General features: G+C 52.1%; 7 protein-coding genes and 1 non-coding gene across 8 annotated transcripts; 5 read left to right on the top strand and 3 right to left on the bottom strand.

Moving 5' to 3' along the window:
• Positions 1–192: 192 nt before the first annotated feature.
• On the top strand, positions 193–1938 carry J4E90_002622 (uncharacterized protein; the record flags this gene model as incomplete). Its single annotated transcript, XM_051432200.1, has 1 exon — positions 193–1938. One exon carries the CDS (start codon positions 193–195, stop codon positions 1936–1938), a length of 1746 nt encoding a protein of 581 aa, XP_051293622.1.
• A 454-nt stretch (positions 1939–2392) lies between these two features.
• On the bottom strand, positions 2393–2466 carry J4E90_002623. Its single transcript has one exon. It is a non-coding gene; the product is annotated as a tRNA-Ile (tRNA).
• Positions 2467–4285: 1819 nt separating this feature from the next.
• On the top strand, positions 4286–5841 carry J4E90_002624 (uncharacterized protein; the record flags this gene model as incomplete). The annotated part of the gene is made up of 4 exons (XM_051432201.1): positions 4286–4297; positions 4357–4707; positions 4765–5029; positions 5087–5841. The coding sequence occupies 4 exons, from the start codon at positions 4286–4288 to the stop codon at positions 5839–5841; spliced, it is 1383 nt and encodes a 460-aa protein (XP_051293623.1).
• Positions 5842–6364: 523 nt separating this feature from the next.
• ELP3 (Elongator subunit) lies at positions 6365–8150 on the top strand (the record flags this gene model as incomplete). The annotated part of the gene is made up of 2 exons (XM_051432202.1): positions 6365–6668; positions 6724–8150. The coding sequence occupies 2 exons, from the start codon at positions 6365–6367 to the stop codon at positions 8148–8150; spliced, it is 1731 nt and encodes a 576-aa protein (XP_051293624.1).
• A 317-nt stretch (positions 8151–8467) lies between these two features.
• Positions 8468–8956, bottom strand: J4E90_002626 (uncharacterized protein; the record flags this gene model as incomplete). Its single annotated transcript, XM_051432203.1, has 4 exons — positions 8468–8545; positions 8596–8688; positions 8801–8858; positions 8916–8956. 4 exons carry the CDS (start codon positions 8954–8956, stop codon positions 8468–8470), a joined length of 270 nt encoding a protein of 89 aa, XP_051293625.1.
• A 1921-nt stretch (positions 8957–10877) lies between these two features.
• J4E90_002627 (uncharacterized protein) lies at positions 10878–11771 on the bottom strand (the record flags this gene model as incomplete). Its single annotated transcript, XM_051432204.1, has 1 exon — positions 10878–11771. One exon carries the CDS (start codon positions 11769–11771, stop codon positions 10878–10880), a length of 894 nt encoding a protein of 297 aa, XP_051293626.1.
• Positions 11772–12279: 508 nt separating this feature from the next.
• J4E90_002628 (uncharacterized protein) lies at positions 12280–15525 on the top strand (the record flags this gene model as incomplete). Its single annotated transcript, XM_051432205.1, has 3 exons — positions 12280–12361; positions 12443–15245; positions 15297–15525. 3 exons carry the CDS (start codon positions 12280–12282, stop codon positions 15523–15525), a joined length of 3114 nt encoding a protein of 1037 aa, XP_051293627.1.
• Positions 15526–16788: 1263 nt separating this feature from the next.
• J4E90_002629 (uncharacterized protein) lies at positions 16789–17585 on the top strand (the record flags this gene model as incomplete). The annotated part of the gene is made up of 2 exons (XM_051432206.1): positions 16789–16848; positions 16878–17585. The coding sequence occupies 2 exons, from the start codon at positions 16789–16791 to the stop codon at positions 17583–17585; spliced, it is 768 nt and encodes a 255-aa protein (XP_051293628.1).
• Between the last annotated feature and the right edge of the window lie 469 nt (positions 17586–18054).

Raw genomic sequence — 18054 nt, forward strand, 5'->3', positions numbered from 1 at the left:
TGACAGGATCAAACGCAAGTAGCAAAGGCTAGAAATGCAATAAGTCACTATGAGCCCACGGCTTGCGGAAAGAATCCGAGTCCTCGACCCTTCGGAAATAAGCTTTAAGGTTGAGCCTCAACCATCGCGCCAAGCCCAAGTCGCGCAAGTCGCGTCACCCTCCTGCCCGACCAACAACCCAACGAACAGAACATGGTCGGCACAAAGCGCAGACGCGACGAAGACGATGTCGACGAGGGCACACCGCAGAAATCACGCGCACGATTCGCTGAAGAGGCTCACGATGAGCTAGAACCCCTCGAAGCGCAGACACCATCCAGAAAGGGGAGGACACAACATCTGGCCGAGCATGGGACGCCCCGATCCATCTTGAAAAAGACTGGTCTGGTAAACGGCATCATCGCGACGCCCAAGTCTGCCCGGAAGCTGGTCTTTGAGACACCTACCAAATCCGCAAAACGAGACTCTCCGAATGGCACGCCCACCATCGTTCGCAACGCCGATCGCAGCGCGCGCAGAAAGAGCAATCGCCATATACTGGAACGCACACTGAATGGCGACGAAAGCGACGAAGATGCGCTGGATGAGGAGGAGGACCTCGCCGAACACATCTTAGGGGAAGACACAGAGGACGCGGAGCAGGCCGAGGAGGGAGTGGTACAAGACGAGATACCTGTACCAGAGACACCCTCGAAGCGTGGGAGAGGCCGACCTAAGGGGTCAGGAAAAGTAGGGCGGCCGCGAAAGCAGCGCTCGCCGACACCTCCGACTGAGCTGCCACCGCACGAGGAGTACTTCTGGCAGAATCGCCCAGGCGGCACCAAAACCTCCAACAACACTCTCTCTGCGCAGAGCCTGTTGAATCACGATGAATACTTCTCAGCAATGCAAACGTACGAGGACCGCCACCAGTCTGAACGAGAGTTCTTGCTTGAATTGCATGGCCGAGCATACGATCAATGGATCTTTGAGCTGGAGGAAGGTTTCAACATATGCCTCTATGGGTACGGATCGAAGCGCATCATCACCGAACGATTCACCGCACGCCTCTATCAGTCTCTCCTAGACGCTGCGCCGTACAAAGGGACAAAGAAGTCACCGAAGATTGTGGTTATCAACGGATACACAGCTGGCACAACCGTAAAAGACTTGCTGTTGACTTTGGCATCGGCAGTCATACCAGCCGGACCAAAGTTGCCCAATCAGCCCGCTCTGCTACTCGATTTCATCATCGAACACCTCACCAGCAACCCGCCGCCGCATCCAGTACCCGTCATTCTGAATTCCATCGACTCGCCCTACCTTCGAAAGTCTTCAGTACCTTCCATGCTCGCCCGCCTAGCTGCACAGCCATCAATCAACCTTGTGTGTACAGCGGATACACCGAACTTTCCTCTTCTGTGGGATGTTGGCATGAAGACACAATACAAATTCCTCTTCCACGACGCAACAACCTTTGCGCCCTACGACGCGGAGATAGACGCGGTAGAGACTGTGAATGAGCTTCTCGGACGCAGCGGTAGACGAGTAGGCGGAAGAGATGGTGTCGGCTTCGTCTTACGCTCTCTACCGGAGCAAGCTCGAGAACTGTTCCGCATTCTCGTCATGGAACAGCTAGCTCTCTCACTCATGGAAGGGGGTGATATGGATGAAGAAGACGAGGTTACTGCTACGCCGAGGTCGAAGAAGGTCGCACAAGTCAAGAACATTCTGCCAGAGTCTACCCAGGGCGTTGAGTACCGTGTGCTGTATCACAAGGCTGTCGAGGCCTTCGTTTGCACAAGTGAGGTCAGTTTCAGGACGCTACTCAAGGAGTTCCACGACCATCAGATGATAGAGAGTAAGAAGGATGGTATGGGTACGGAGAGACTGTGGGTACCTTTCAGACAGGAAGAGCTGGAGGGCCTGGCAGAGGATCTCGCTGGAGAGGCATTTTGATTTGCGCACCCCGTTCAACGAGGAATTTGAACACCTACACTACCCATCTACGAAGAGTGAGGGAGGTAAACGATCCGGGGGTCTACATTGCGTCAGAAGCTTGTCAACTTTCGTTTTGACACCAATGTAGACTGCAGAGCGTTTCATCTGTTCCTGGGATGTGGTGGGCGTATATCCTTAATTACATTGTACAACACGTTTCCATAATATTGCGATGCCATTCTTCTCCCTCCCAGCGACCTTGATGGGCTCAAGACAGGAACAAGGTTGAAGCGAAAAGAGCGAGGTCGTTTCACAGAGCAGAAGCTTGGCAAAGACAAAAAAAAGTGTTGGTGGTCACTACGAAGTTTGAACCCGCGACCGCGCCCCTGTCGTCCTGCGGATCTTTCTCCCACATCGTAAGATTAACTTTGACATAGTTTTCTGGCAAAAGGCAAAAAGAAAAGACTGTGAATGGTCACTACGAGGGTCGAACTCGCGACCTTGGCGTTATTAGCACCACGCTCTAACCAACTGAGCTAAGCGACCGTGTTATCGGATGATTGATGGAAGGTTCGAGAAACGCAGCGCTTATAATTGCGGTAAAATCAGTGGTATCGGCAGAAATCAACAGAGCAGTTGCTAGACGCGGCGTCGAAGCGATTCCGCAGCTTCCACGTTGAAAATCAAAATTCACCAAGCATTTTGGTTGGCCCCACCTATGTGATAAGAGCAAGAACAAGAGCAAGAGCGCATTGCGACTTCTCGATACTCATAAAAAAGGAATGTCGTATGTGAACACAGCTAATGCGCTACACAACTTGTTGCGGCAATAAGGCTCTTGGTTGTAGCTCCTTTGCTGTATTTCTGAGGGGAGAAGTAAGCGCACCTGTGAAGACACCACTTGCGGGGCCTCATACAAGGAAGACACTGTCGAGATGAACAGGTGCCTGCAATCTACATGAACCTCAAAACAGAGATTCACTTAAAGCTGGAGGCAATGTAGACTTCCAGGTCATCGAACTTTAGCGATTGTCCGGTTTCTTCCTTGACTATGGTGGCAGGATGTTTGGAAGCCACGGGATGCGGGTATGAGCATTCTCTCTTTACCTTGTCACATCTATGTTTACCTGCGAGAATTCATAAGCGATAGACAAGACGACAAGCACTTCAATATATAGCTACTTTGTCACCTACCTCTCGCAACTATCATGACCACCGTGACTCAACGAGACATGTATCTTATCTCGCGAAGTACTTGATTAATGTGAAGATACTTCATCTACCACGAAAGCAAATTTCGCTCTTCCAACACAAATATACAAAGACACCGCAGCGTCTCCACAACCAACAAGCCGCTCAAAATGAATCCAGACTTCCAAGTGCCATTTCCTCGTGGACTCCAGACTGCACTAGCGGCTGGTGTGCATACCGAGCATGAGCATGTGGCGCTGCCTAGATGGGTCACCAGGACTCCTCGTTGCCACTCCCACAAGCCGACCCTATTCATCCAAGTCATGCGCTGTAAGCCTTGCAGTGGTGCCATTTTGAGAACTCGATCGCCCGAATAGAATTGCGATGCGATCCATCTGTCAAGGCAAGGTCTGCGCTCAGTAGCGCCCACGGCCAAAAGCGTGTTTTCGGGTCAGCCACCTAGAATTATGGTCGGGTATTCCGCTTGTGGGTATGTCCATTCGAAGTCGACAGAGGCTGCTGTAATGAGGTCACCATGAGTAGGCGATCGTGTTGCGGTCGAGGATTCTTCGTTGTTTGCTTTGCTTGAGGCTCTGACCGCACTACAATACCAGAACAACCCGCAGTCATCTCCACATGACGTCCTCATGAGCAAAGCTGCGGTTGAATGGCTGGTACGCTGGTAGACAGATTACCGGGAAATAGTTCCCTCTATCGTGGCCTGGATCAGCATGCGGAGCCCGCCCCGGCGTTAGCGCGCCACCTTCCCGTGGCACATCCCAGCTGTGATCACGATCCGTCGCTCTTTTGAGATGACTATGATGCTGTGTCAGCCACCTTTTTACTGCTTTAGGTTCGACGTTGACCTAAGTCCAGATCTTACCGGTAAATCTTCAGCATAGCTGAGGTAGTTCGAGATCCAGGCGTGTGGCCGTCGCGTCAACGGCTGAAGCATGACGACACTTCGCTTTGGCCGTCTGAGTAGCCGTTAGCTGTAGTATCACCAAACGACTACTTGGGTCGTAATGTGGACTTGTATTCTCATCGACAAGTAGATTGCGTCTCCTCTTCTTGACTTTCCCATATTTCTTCTCTTCGGCGTGGTAGAAGTCTTGCTTTCGTTTCTGGACTTTTACCTTTCCTTCTTCTCTGGCTCAGGAGCCATATTATCGCCATGAATATCAACGTAGGTAGAACCCAATGGCAGCATTGTCATGTGGGACAATGCTAATACTTTCGTGACAGGAACCCGTCCAGGGCAAAGCCTTTGCACTACCCTTCACGAAGGCTGCAGACCCTAATGCCAACCTCACCGATTCAGAGATGCGTCTGCCGTTATTGAGCCGCGTGCCCGACAATATTCGTAACCACTTCATCGCCATGTGCGGAGAATTTGTCGGCACTGTCCTGTTTCTATACTTTGCTCTGTCCGGTGCACAAGTCGCAAACAGTATACCGTCGTCGGGAGGCCAGACGGTAGCGGAGGCTGGCAGCAATCCCCAACAGCTGCAGTATATTGCGCTTTGCTTTGGCTTCTCGCTTGCTGTGAACGCCTGGGTCTTCTTCAGGATCAGTGGAGGCTTGTTCAATCCGGCCGTGAGTAACTCCTCTCTCTTGCACTCTTACTCAACCAGTTTGCTGACGAAAATGTAGGTCACATTCGGCATGTGCTTGATCGGTGCTCTCCCCTGGGTACGCGGTGCTCTATTGTTCGTCACTCAGCTCCTTGGAGGCATGGCCGCGGCCGGTTTGGTCCAGTGCATGTTCCCGGGTGACCTAAACGTTCGAACAAAACTCGGTGGAGGTACCTCTATTGCGCAGGGTCTTTTCATTGAGATGTTCCTTACTGCCCAGTTGGTCTTCACCATCTTCATGCTGGCAGCTGAGAAGCACAAGGGAACCTTCATCGCGCCCGTGGGTATGTAATGGATAGCCTTTGGTTGACTCCTGTAATGGATACTAACGTCTTGAACAGGTATCGGTCTTGCTTTGTTCGTCACAGAGCTATCCGGAGTGTACTTCACGGGTGGTTCGCTAAACCCCGCACGTTCATTCGGCCCTGCCGTCGTCAACCTTGAGTTCACGCACTACCACTGGATTTATTGGCTAGGACCCATACTCGGATCTATTATCGCGGCCGGGTTCTACAAATTCATCAAGATCCTCGAATACGAGACTGCCAACCCAGGTCAGGATATGGACCACGCTGCCAAAATCGAGAAGAAGAAGAACTTGTTGCTTGCCGCCGGTATCAACGAGTACGACGCTCACCAGGTGGCTACAGAGCTTACAGAGAAGGCCGCTGTTGCCGATGCCGGTGGTCCGGATGGTGGAGTCGTTGCTAATGGCCAAGGTCAACGTGACCCACAGTACGTTCCTCATGTTGGCATGTACGGAACGCAATTCCGTTCGAACTCTGATATCAGCAACAAACGCGGATCTGGTAGCTCCGAATCAGGGGTTCTACCATCGCCGCAACGTCCGACTGCTGTGACTACAGGTAGTCAGGTGGGGAGGTTCAGCTACCTAGGTAGTCGCGGTGCCGTACCAGGCAACTCTGCCCAGATCAACGCTCTGAGAAGAGAGAGCAGACAGGACAGCCCTGCTATGACGACGAACGACGAGCTTTATGCTCCCCTGCAACACGGCGCCGACGTACCTCTTGGAGGTGCTGTCCTTGAGACTGAGCCTAGGCAACGAGTCAACAGGACGCCATCGAGCTTTGCATGATGATAAGATCATGGTGATGAGTAAATTAAGAAGCATGACTGGATACCCTCAAAGTAACATAGCGCGTTTTGCTGCAGTGATTTTGTTTAGCGTTCCCGTACACAATGAATCGATTCGTGGTCATCTCGACGTCAAATGCTTCGTGGTGATGTTTCTCTGACAAGGTGGCCGATACCTCGTAGCGCTCAAGACTGAATTACTTCCGATGTTACCGTTATGGATCACGGGTCTGGCAAAGCCATTCGTGCTCCATGGGTACGGACGCAAGAATTCGAAAACAAATTAATGTGATCAGGTCGAGGTTTGGGGCGCGCCTCGATGGAGCAGATGAGTGAGTTCGTGGGAGAGTGACCTTCAGCGTTGCTGAAGTCTGGCAAGCTGCACTGTAGCGATCGCGCTAGTACATAAGCGACCTAGCTCGGAATAAATCCCACCCCCACCCGTGACTTTCACATCCAGAGTCTGAGTCCCCAAGATTCGCCATCTGTAAACCGCAAACACCAAACAATAAAATCTGCCCACCATGGCGACTTTGACAGTGACAGAGACGCAGCATAAGAGGAGGCTGCCAAAGAATGTCAAATTGCCACCCGAGAATGAACGTTACATGCGTGCGTGCGCAGATATCGCCTCAGCGCTCATTCAGGACTATGAATCCCAGGCCGACGGTTCAAAACCTAAGAAGGATCTGAATCTGAACTCGCTACGAGGTCAGATCGCGAAGAAGCACTACCTCAAGAGCCAGCCTCCACTCACGGCGATTATCGCGGCTGTGCCTGAGCACTACAAGAAATATATCCTCCCGAAGCTCATCGCCAAGCCGATCCGTACGTTGCCCTCAATGATATTGCATAAGTATTGTGAGACTGATGTAATTTGTAGGCACTTCATCTGGTATTGCAGTAGTGGCGGTCATGTGCAAACCTCACCGGTGCCCACACATTGCCTACACTGGTAACATCTGTGTATACTGTCCAGGAGGTCCAGACTCCGACTTTGAGTACTCAACACAGTCCTACACAGGTTACGAGCCAACATCTATGCGCGCTATTCGAGCGCGATATGATCCTTACGAGCAGGCTCGTGGACGAGTCGACCAGATTAAGTCGCTCGGTCACAGTGTCGACAAAGTTGAGTACATCATTATGGGCGGTACATTCATGTCGCTACCAGAGTCATATCGGGACGAGTTCATCTCACAACTACACAACGCGCTTTCGGGATATCAAACCAAAGACGTTGACGAGGCTGTTGCCGCCGGGGAGATGAGTAACATAAAGTGCGTGGGTATCACCATCGAAACACGACCAGATTACTGTTTGGATCAACATCTGTCCTCCATGTTACGCTACGGATGTACGCGTCTCGAGATCGGTGTACAGTCCCTTTACGAAGATGTAGCGCGCGACACCAACCGAGGCCACACTGTCGCCGCCGTAGCGAAGACCTTCTGTCTCTCCAAAGACGCCGGATTCAAGGTGGTGTCGCACATGATGCCTGACCTGCCTAACGTTGGTATGGAGCGCGATCTCGATCAATTCGTAGAGTACTTCTCAAACCCAGACTTCCGCACCGATGGACTCAAGATCTATCCTACACTTGTCATCCGCGGCACAGGACTGTACGAACTCTGGCGGACAGGAAGATACAAGAACTACACCCCAAACGCTCTCATCGATATCGTTGCCCGCATCTTGGCCCTAGTACCGCCATGGACGCGAATCTACCGTGTGCAGCGCGATATCCCCATGCCGCTTGTCACATCCGGTGTTGAGAATGGTAACTTGCGAGAGTTGGCGCTGGCAAGGATGAAGGACTTCGGTACCTCGTGTCGCGATGTACGGACGCGCGAAGTTGGCATCAACGAAGTGAAGCACAAGATCCGCCCCGATCAGGTCGAATTGGTACGTCGTGACTACACGGCTAACGGCGGTTGGGAAACATTCCTTGCGTACGAAGACCCAAAACAGGACATCTTGATCGCCCTGCTTCGTCTACGACAATGTTCGAAAGAACACACTTTCCGGCCAGAGTTGACTGGCCAGCCCTCTTCGCTGGTACGCGAACTGCACGTCTACGGGTCTGCTGTCCCTATACATGCAAGGGACCCGAAGAGATTCCAGCATCAAGGTTATGGTACGCTTTTGATGGAGGAGGCAGAGCGGATAGCCAGGGAAGAGCATGGAAGCAGTAAGATCAGTGTTATCTCTGGTGTTGGTGTGCGGAGTTACTATGGCAAACTGGGTTACTGGCTTGACGGCCCATATATGAGCAAGACGCTCGAGCCGTTGTGGGAGAGGGACTGGTAGATGGGAAAGTCGTGGCTGGCGCGTTTTGGCGTTGGTGCATGTATCGGTCCTGGTGCTTCAATTGACATATGCAGGGCTCATGCACACGTACAGATAGCACATATTAAGCTAATCCAATGTCTTGCTACGGAAATGTATGAACCCGCCTGTGCCCGCTGAACGCCGTATGTCATATTACAATGTACAAGTGCCCCTGCCTTTCCTCCACAGGCGCAATGACGCATGCCTGTCCCGATGCCCTCGTCGCATCCAAAGATTCTTTAGATGATTTCTCGTCTCATCTTGCCGCTGAATCGTATTTCGCATCCTGTTCAAGATTATGACAGGCTTATCGCGCCGCGACGGCTTTCGCGCATGTGGAGGAAGGCCTGCAGGCCACAGAAGACAAAGAAGCCCTGGAAAGACGTTAGCAAACTGCGATGTTATCTTCCCCATTTCAACGTACAATGTATATGAAGACGGCGCCGAATACCGCGCCGGCAACTGCGCCACCATCCTCGGGGTCTTCATGTCCTCCCATTACGGTTCCGCTGTGTCCCTGCGAGTTGCGTGTTAGCATCAGTTCCGCCTTACAGTTCTCATAACCAGTCGCGACTGTGGATTCGAAGGTGTTCGTCCTTGTCGGGACCATGGGCACGAGGAAAACGTACTTTGAACAGAGCTCCGATCGTGGAGAGAATGACGATGGCAAAGAGCGACACGACGATGCTAGCACTCCGTTAGCTTCCTTGCTATTCCTTCTTCCCTAGATTGTTTCGCGCATACCACGTCCATGCATTCATCGCGGAAACAACGGGCTTCACCATGATGGGCGACTTGGAGCTTCGGTATCGCGCGGCGGCGGGTAGCTTATCGGTGGCGTTGACGGCGCTTCGATCGTGGTAGCGTTAGGTAGTTCGCTACCTGTATTGGCGATGGAGAGGATATTGTAGGAGGAGATGGGGGTTGGAGGTGATCGACGTCGGTGGTTGCGGTTGGATGAGGTGCCTGAGCCTGGAATCGTCATGTCTTGCGACGCCTGCCGATGCGCGTGGGTCCGTGCACCGCATCTGATGCAGGTGAACCGGGAACTTCCTGAACATCGACATTCATTCCATTCCCCATCGACACCGCGAAATCCCTCTAGAACGGCTCGCCATCACAATTCGCGCTACCTTTGAAGCTGAATATAGATATCATGTCTCACTAGGCTGGACAACATAACCTATTGTACCATCATCACGACAACGGAAGACGGCAATGGACTAGAAACCTGGCTTCACCACATTGAACGACGCCCATCAGCTCTTGGACCCCATCCACGCCGGCATACATAAGCTCCTCATGTATTGTCCTCAGAGCCCAGGATGGACAGCATCGTTGATGCCTTCCGCTTCCTCGATCTTCCCAAAGACATCCGGTTATTAGTATACGATTACTTGCAGCCCGAGAGTCACTTGGTATCGATCTTTGGAAATCAGCGTTGCCTCTGGTATGAAGCCTTGATGCCTCCCACGGCATTATTACTGGTCAACCGCCTTCTGTGCGATGAGATCAGAGCCTACTTCCGCACAGGCTTCCCGGGGCAATCTATCACGCTTGTTGCAGTGGAAGGACATGGCGGGTTTGCACTCCGCTTTCTGGAAGCTCTCTCTGCGGGTCATCACTTAGATATGATGTCCAAAGATAACCATGGCGATGCCAAAATGCCTGTCGAACTCTCTAAGTTTACGCAGTTAGTACTGACCCGTCAACTGAAGACGAGGATTCGGCGTATGGAGCAGAAGCGCAGCAAAAGTACGGCGTCCCCTCTTACTCAATTCGACGACACAATGCTCCAGAAAGTCTATCGTCTCTGTGTGCTCAGAATGCGCAAAGAGACACGCTTTCAGTTGAGAGTTCTGTCCCCGAATGAAGAAGTAGAACGCGACGAGGGTTTGCTCTACTACCTCTTGCAAAGAGTCAATAGTCGCCGGGAATATCACCGGGAACACATTGGTCCGTTTGATGTGACTGTGGTCTTTACGACTACACCACAGCCCGATGCTATTCCGTCACCGACTCAGTTGAGGGAACGGTATCGAAGCCACCCTCATGATAAGAGGGACATGAAGCTGCAATGGGAGGTCATGACAGAGCAGGAACTCGACGTCCGGCGGATCGGCTGTTTCTACAACTACCGTGACTACCAATGAGCGCTTTGAGCACAGAGTCTTGTGATGATATGGGTTATCTTGTCCCGTTTTGACCACGGCTGGATCTTGGCTTTATGACCTGATGCAATTCTGAGTAAGAGGAGGTATAGCTGCATTCGCACGCGCTAGGTCTCCAGTCTGAAAACTGTGGAACCTGGGTACTTTGGATTCCTTTGTAGCAATCGCATAGAATGCTGAGTTGTGGATTTGTACTGTTAACCAATCTTTTGATACCGGCCATATCCAGCGCTGGACTTGATGGACAACTTTTCTCTATCCCCACTATGTGAATATCCCAGAAATCCTGCGAACGGTCTCGGCGTGCAGCCATGATAGCAGTTCCTTTTCTTCAGCGCCCTGTTTGCTTGCCATCCTAGTGATCAGATACAAGCAACCTTGTGAGATTCCCGCCATGCGTCGAGGTTCTGCTCTGTTGCCACTCGCCAATTAGCAACGCGGATCTGGGGTTTGGTCCGTGTAGCCTGCAATTGATTCTGAACGCCCTTGTTCCTGCTGACGATGGATGGTAATACATAATCGCAACCTTGAATCATTACCGCAGCCCTGATTGTGTTGGTCGGGCTCTTCCGAGTTGGGATATCATGGTCCGCATATAGGCGAGTTCTTTAGGTGTGGCCAATTCCGTGGGCACACAATCGCCAGCCGGTGACAGCTCTATTTGTGAAAGAGAAGCTTGCGTAGCGTGACTGTCGGGGACTAGGACAAAGTCGCATCGTGTGTTTCCTTGCCTGGATATAGCCGTGTTCATGGGCTCTGCTCGATCCTTACCAGAGTTCATACGTGTAAGATTGTTCGCCCTTATCAAGAACCGGTATTCTACGTGAGCATTGTGCCGCAGCTTCCTCACAACGAATTCGAAGTAACTCCGAGTGAGCAATATCGCCCGTTTTCGCTCGGAGGGTGGACGACCGAAGAAGTATTTTCCTGTGATAGCGTAGAAAAAGATGTTATGGAGCAATCTGATGGGGCTTTCTGAAACCGAGTCGGACACATCCGCGTGTTCGAATGCAGCTGCATCAATGCGCTGTCGTGATATATGTTGTTGATCAGAGTCGTAAGCCATGGATAGTGTGCGAGAAACATCTCCCACATGCTCGAATGATTTGATCATGTAGATTACAAGCGGTCCACCAAGACGCTGGTGACGCGTCGCCACTCGTGCTTCGTCCCTAAGCTGGCGTGACGCCTGGGCGACTGCTGGATCTATTGTGACCACCTCATAGGCAACCCCCTTGTCCGGAAAAGATAAAGGCTTGATGCGCCGATTGAGTAGGTGTTCATAGATCAGGAATCGGATGTCTTTGGGAAGATCCATGAAGCGAAGGAACGTTGCGAGAGGTATAGCATCGGGGTCACGTTCTTTGGCGACACCAGATGGCTCGCGCGGGATCCGAGCATGCGTGGAGAGATCTTCTGAAGTGAACATGGCGTTGTTGATTAGTCGAAAACCTCTATTGAAAGTATAGCAGATCTTCTTGCTTTACGCGTCTTCGGACTTGCAGCGGGATATCCAGCGCTAGTCCGTAAACGGATGAGATGGCAGCCTGGAATCGATCACGTGCTACCGTCTCCAGCACGCGACGCGTCTTCCCCACCCACATCGCACCTGCATGACAAGCTTGCAGTGATTGTTGTACATTTCCGAGACAGTGTTGTACAGCAGACGCCGTTTGCGCACTTGTCTCTACGAAGCCCTGCAATCCTTGCTTTTCTGCGACCTTGTCCCTGAATTTGCCACCTGAGGCGTGAACGCGCGACGGGCTATCGGCGCAAAAGGGCCAGGGGTATCTACCCTTCGACAATTAGTGCTTCTTGTCATCTCACCCCTCCCTCGAAGTTACAGTCTCTCGTTCAATCCGTCCATCAGTGTTCGCTGCGCGTTCCTCGATCTCTGTCGCATTTTCACTTGCTTTTCCTTTCACCAATTCATCATAATGGCGCCGCGGCGATCAACCCGCAAGTCGACTGGTGTCGCGAATGACGTCGCCACCGCACCTTCCCCAGCGCCGACAACTGGTATGTACAGGCTGACTTTGGGCTTCACTTTGGCTTAACAAGTGAATGCTGTGCATCATTCTTGCGCTAATGCGATTACAGCCCTGGTAGACTCCTCCCTGGCTGATAGTCGCCACAAACAGACGCGCCCTCGTACCTCTCGATCTTTCATCCCCGACTCTTCCGACCACGAGAGCGAAACCATCGAGCCCGAGGTGCCTCAATCATCCGCCAGCGCCCGCCGCGTGTTGAAAGAAGTTAGAGTCCCCGCCATGAAGTCCAAGAAGGCGCCCGCCACTCGCGGACGGCTAGCAGGGCTCAACGCGCAACAAGCAGGACAAGAGAGTTCGACCGCCTCACCTTCCCTGGAGAACTCAGACTACGAAACACAAGGAACTAGCATCTCGACCACGCCAGCTGCGTCAGTCAGTCGTGGCAAGAACCCCGCCCGTAGTCGGCTGAACAACGCTACGACGCCTTCGCAGAGCACCTCATCCAAACGATCTCGCACCGCCGTGTCAGACTCCGAATCTGACTCCGAAAACTGGACGCTCGACATGGACGCTGAGATCGCTGCACAAATACAGTTGGAGGACGATGAGGATGCGCCACACAGCAAGCGCCAGAAGATCAAGGACGAGGACGATGAGGACATGCTATCCGAGGATGAACCCATCGCGCCTTCACGTCGCAAGAAGGCGCCCTCATACATTGGCAAGGGCAAGGGCAAAGCCAAGGTCGAGGAGGTCTTCAGCGATGACGACGCAGATTCAATGACAGCTGTTCTGTCGTCAGCACCATCTTACAAAGGCAAGGGCAAAGGCAAGGCCAAGGCTCAGTCTTCAGCAAAGCGTGGTCGTCCTGCACGCTCTAGTGCGAAGAAGGCAACGTTCAAGGAAGAGGACTTTCTCGATGACGAGGAGTCTGACGGCGGCGAGTTTCGTCCTGATGATGTGGATGACGCCGAGTCTTTCCTTGACGATGTCGAGACACCAATAGCTAGCGACAGCGATGAAGAGCCTTTGATGACGACAAGTGACCGTCTGAAGAAGATTGCTGCGGCGCGCCAACCGAAAGCATCTGGAGGCCGGAAGAAGAAGAAGCTCACCCGCGGCGACAAAGACGAAGCGACTGATCGTCGGGCGAGGTATGCGCACATCGCGGACAAGTGGGAGCGGAAGCGGGCCATGAACCGTGAACGAGCAGAGCAACAGCATCCAAAGCTGAAGACTATGTGGAAGACTCTGGAGGACATCCCCGTCCTGGAGGTTCAGCAGGCAGAGCAACCAGAGTCTATTACCCGACGATTGAAGCCATTTCAACTTGAGGGTCTTAGCTGGATGATTCGGCAGGAGAAGACTCACTACAAGGGTGGGCTGCTCGGAGATGAGATGGGTATGGGCAAGACTATTCAGGCTGTCTCCCTGATCATGTCCGATTACCCTGCAAAGCAGCCGACGCTCGTATGTGTCCCGCCAGTCGCTCTGATGCAATGGTCCAACGAGATCCGCGAGTACACAAACAACAAGCTCAAGGTTCTGGTATACCACGGCACAAACGCCAAGTGCAAGAAGATGTCGATTAAGGAGCTCAAGTCTTACGACGTAATCATGGTTTCGTACAACTCTCTGGAATCGCTGCATCGCAAGGAAACCAAAGGATGGTCCCGCGGTGAGGATATCGTCAAGGAGGCATCACCACTCCATGCCATCCACTACCACCGCCTTATCCTGGACGAAGCGCATAGTATCAAGTCTCGCAACACCGGTGTAGCTAAGGCTTGCTTTGCGCTGACTGGTGACTACAAGTGGTGCTTGTCTGGCACGCCAGTCCAGAATCGCATTGGAGAGTTCTTCTCACTTCTTCGCTTCCTGGAAGTTCGTCCATTTGCGGACTACTTCTGCCGTTCATGCAAGTGCGAGAAGCTGCATTGGGCCACCGACGATGACCACATGTGTGTTGCCTGCAACCACGGTGCTTCTGAGCACATCTCAGTGTTCAACCAGGAGCTGCTCAACCCAATCACTGGCGATGACCATAAGCTCCGCGAGGAGGCCCTGACAAAGCTTCATTTGATCACTGCTCGCATCATGCTACGACGTATGAAGCGCGATCATACGAACTCCATGGAGTTGCCGATGAAGGACATCATCATCCACCAAGAGTTCTTCAGTGAGGTGGAGCGCGACTTCTCAACGTCGATCATGTCGAACTCCGCTCGCAAGTTCGATACTTACGTTGCGCAGGGTGTCATGCTCAACAACTACGCCAACATCTTCGGTCTCATCATGCAGATGAGACAGGTCGCCAACCATCCCGATCTTTTGCTAAAGAAGAATGCGGCCGAAGGTGCTGGTAATGTCTACGTCTGCAATATCTGCGACGAGCCCGCCGAGGACGCGGTACGTTCTCACTGCCGTCACGAGTTCTGTCGCGCTTGCATCAAGGACTTTATGGATACCTGCGAAGCCTCTGGCACGGACGCAGACTGTCCTCGCTGCCACATCGCCTTGTCCATCGACTTTGAACAGCCAGAGCTTGAGCAAGACGAGGACTCAGTCAAGAAGACGTCGATCATCAACCGCATCAAGATGGAGAATTGGACTTCATCCACCAAGATTGAGATGTTGGTATATGACCTCTACAAGCTTCGGAGCAAGAAGCAGACACTCAAGTCCATCGTCTTCAGTCAGTTCACGTCGATGTTGCAGCTCATTGAGTGGCGTCTGCGTCGTGCCGGTTTCAATACCGTCATGTTAGATGGCAGCATGACTCCTGCACAGCGCCAGAAGAGCATCGATCACTTCATGACCAACCCGGATGTTGAGGTCTTCCTCGTCTCCCTCAAGGCTGGTGGCGTCGCTCTCAACCTTACTGAAGCATCCAGGGTGTTCATCGTTGACCCGTAAGTAATAGTCTTTGCCACATTTTTCCACAGAACGCTAATGAGACGCAGGTGGTGGAACCCAGCAGCTGAGTGGCAGTCTGCCGACCGATGCCATCGTATCGGTCAACGTCGTCCTTGTGTGATCACTCGCCTTTGTATCGAGGACAGTGTAGAGTCGCGTATGGTTGCGTTACAGGAGAAGAAGGCCGCTATGATTGCTGGTACCGTGAACAACGACAAAGTTGCCATGGACCGCCTCAGCCCTGAGGATTTGCAGTTCCTGTTCCGTGGTACCTAGTCGCAGGAGCAGTTTCACGTCTTCACAGGAGTATAGATGACATGGGTTTCGGGTTGTCGCATTATTCATGAGGCGTTTGTCGGTCAGCGACGCATGGGACCGATCGATCTAGGGTAAACACTTTTTTGTTATACCACAGGCGTTACAAACATGGAGCGCAGTTCAACGATCGGAACGATGCATAACGCCTCGGTACCTTTCGATACCTTTTCAAAGAGTGTCATATCCGTTTACATCACAGTATAGTACGCTGTCTAATGAATGCATTTTCCTACTTGTGAATTTCACAGTTTCTGATTAACAGCCTTCTCCTAGTCGTGTGTGCTGTCCTTACACTCAGGTGAGATCCATGTAAGCTGCTGTCTAGCGTAGTAATGGCAGGGATGCCACAGCTCGTCCAACTGCCACGGGGGCTTGCAGGTACGGTAAGGAGTACAATCTCATACACCGCGATAGCTTGCGCAGCTCGATGGATACGGCAGGTGTGTAAATTATTGCAACCCATTACCTTTTATTGTCAATGGTGGGTAGAAGGCTGCGGGTAAGGTTTACCCTTTGACTGTGATCCCATCGCTCCAGCGATCATTTAGCTACCTACAATACACTTCCTTAACTCAAAAACATCTCAGTGCCCTAATTCCAATACTCAGAATCGCATCCGCGGAACCGAGGAGATGTTCACAAAGCCATGTTGCAGCTGTATTTGTGGTACGTAATTTTACGTAAAGCCCAACTTGCTGCGCGTGGACCTTTACTCAGATCGTCGCGCATGTGCAAGGTCAACGTCAGAGTAAATGGGCATATTTGCGCATTCGAATGGTGCAGGAGCGGACAAAGTACCGTTGTTTGACAGCTGGATCCGGGAATAAATTGCGCGATGAGGGACTTTGGTTGCACGTTCGTGCTTTTGACGGTCCGCTCCCGGGGCCATTGAACTTTAATCTCTTTGAGCTGTTGATCTGCTTTCTGTTTTACTTATCCATTCGCATGGAAAGGTTTTGTTTGTTTTGTGTTTACATTGGTCAGTATGAGTATGTTCTCTGCAGCCAGGGAATGGGACCTTGATATCGATCGCTACCTCAATCGCATCATTCCTCCTTCACCGCTGCACAAGCTTCCGACGCCGGTGTCGAGGTTCCTTGGGTATAGAAGGGAGACGCGTCAAGATGTTGGGAACATACTTGGAGCGTTCTGGTCGCTGTTGGGCGCGTTCTGCGGTCTGGCGGTCGTAGCGGCAGTCTTCAATAATACGGACAGCATACAATGGCATCAGCCGCCAGCGTTGATCGCCTCATTCGTATGTTACTTGTTGCTGTTACGAGCGTGATCTGTTGTGCTGACTGGTGATACAGGGTGCCTCTGCGATTCTTGAGTACAACTCTATACGCTCGCCACTCGGTCAACCGCGCAATGCCCTCCTCGGCCATGGAATCTCTGCACTCATCGGCGTCGGCATATCGAAACTGTTCCAATATCACTCGGAATTCGATTCGATACGATGGATTGCAGGCGCTATAGCATGCGGTTGCGCGTCTGCCGTCATGCTCTTGACCAACACTGTGCATCCACCGGGCGGCGCATCCGCGGTGCTTGCAGCCACAGACCCTGTCATCACAGCCATGGGCTGGTACTTCGTCGGCCTTGTTCTGTGGGGTACTACTCTTATGATTGCAGTTGGGCTGGTCATCAATAACATCCAGAGGCAGTTCCCGATATACTGGTGGACCCCTTTGGATCTGCAGAAAGTGAAGATTGGGGATGAAGAGGTGGTGCCAGATGCGACGGGCGGTTTAGAACGAAAGAAGAGTGCAGATGAGCAACACTATGACTGCGAAAGGCACAGGATTGAGATCAACGGCGCCCGGATTACGTTGCCAGACGATTTGAACTTGAATGCGGAAGAGACGAGAGTACTGGAAAAGTTACAAGGAAAATTACGAGAGAGGGTCGACGAGGAGACAAAGCCTGTAGATTCAGAAAAGGAAGAAGCGGATAGCGAAAGGAGCAGTGCTGAGTTCACTATGGTGCCGAGCAACAGCGGGAGCAGTCACGGTATATAGACGGCGCTTATCGCTGTTGAGGCTGGTGAAGATAAGAACTATGACGATCATCGCTCTTTCGTGGGGTATCCACAATGCTCAACAACCACACAGGTGATGCCTAATACCAACGATACTCTTCATCGTTTCGTAACTTTGAACGAAAATGGGATCTGAGCAGCACATGTTCATCGCATACCTAAATATACATAGGAAGATGCGCATGGCGTACTTTTGCGTTGAGGGGCACATGGCGGGACTTCTGGAGACATAGAAAACATATTCGTACAGAATACATACGAAGACACTGTTTGCTTCGCCCGGATCTGGACCTAGCTACCTGTCTGGTGACTTACTATCCTAACGAAAGATGCGTGTAGCGGTGTCAGCCTCGAGCGTTGAGCGCCTTACTTGCCCTATGATGATGGTGGGGGAGCGCTCATTGGCCGTGCGCAGCCTTCGCCACAAGTAAGAAAATTGATTCACAGGG

Source organism: Alternaria incomplexa, assembly GCF_024043165.1.
Source record: "Alternaria incomplexa strain BMP 0042 chromosome Unknown scaffold_3, whole genome shotgun sequence".
Lineage (NCBI taxonomy): Eukaryota > Fungi > Ascomycota > Dothideomycetes > Pleosporales > Pleosporaceae > Alternaria > Alternaria incomplexa.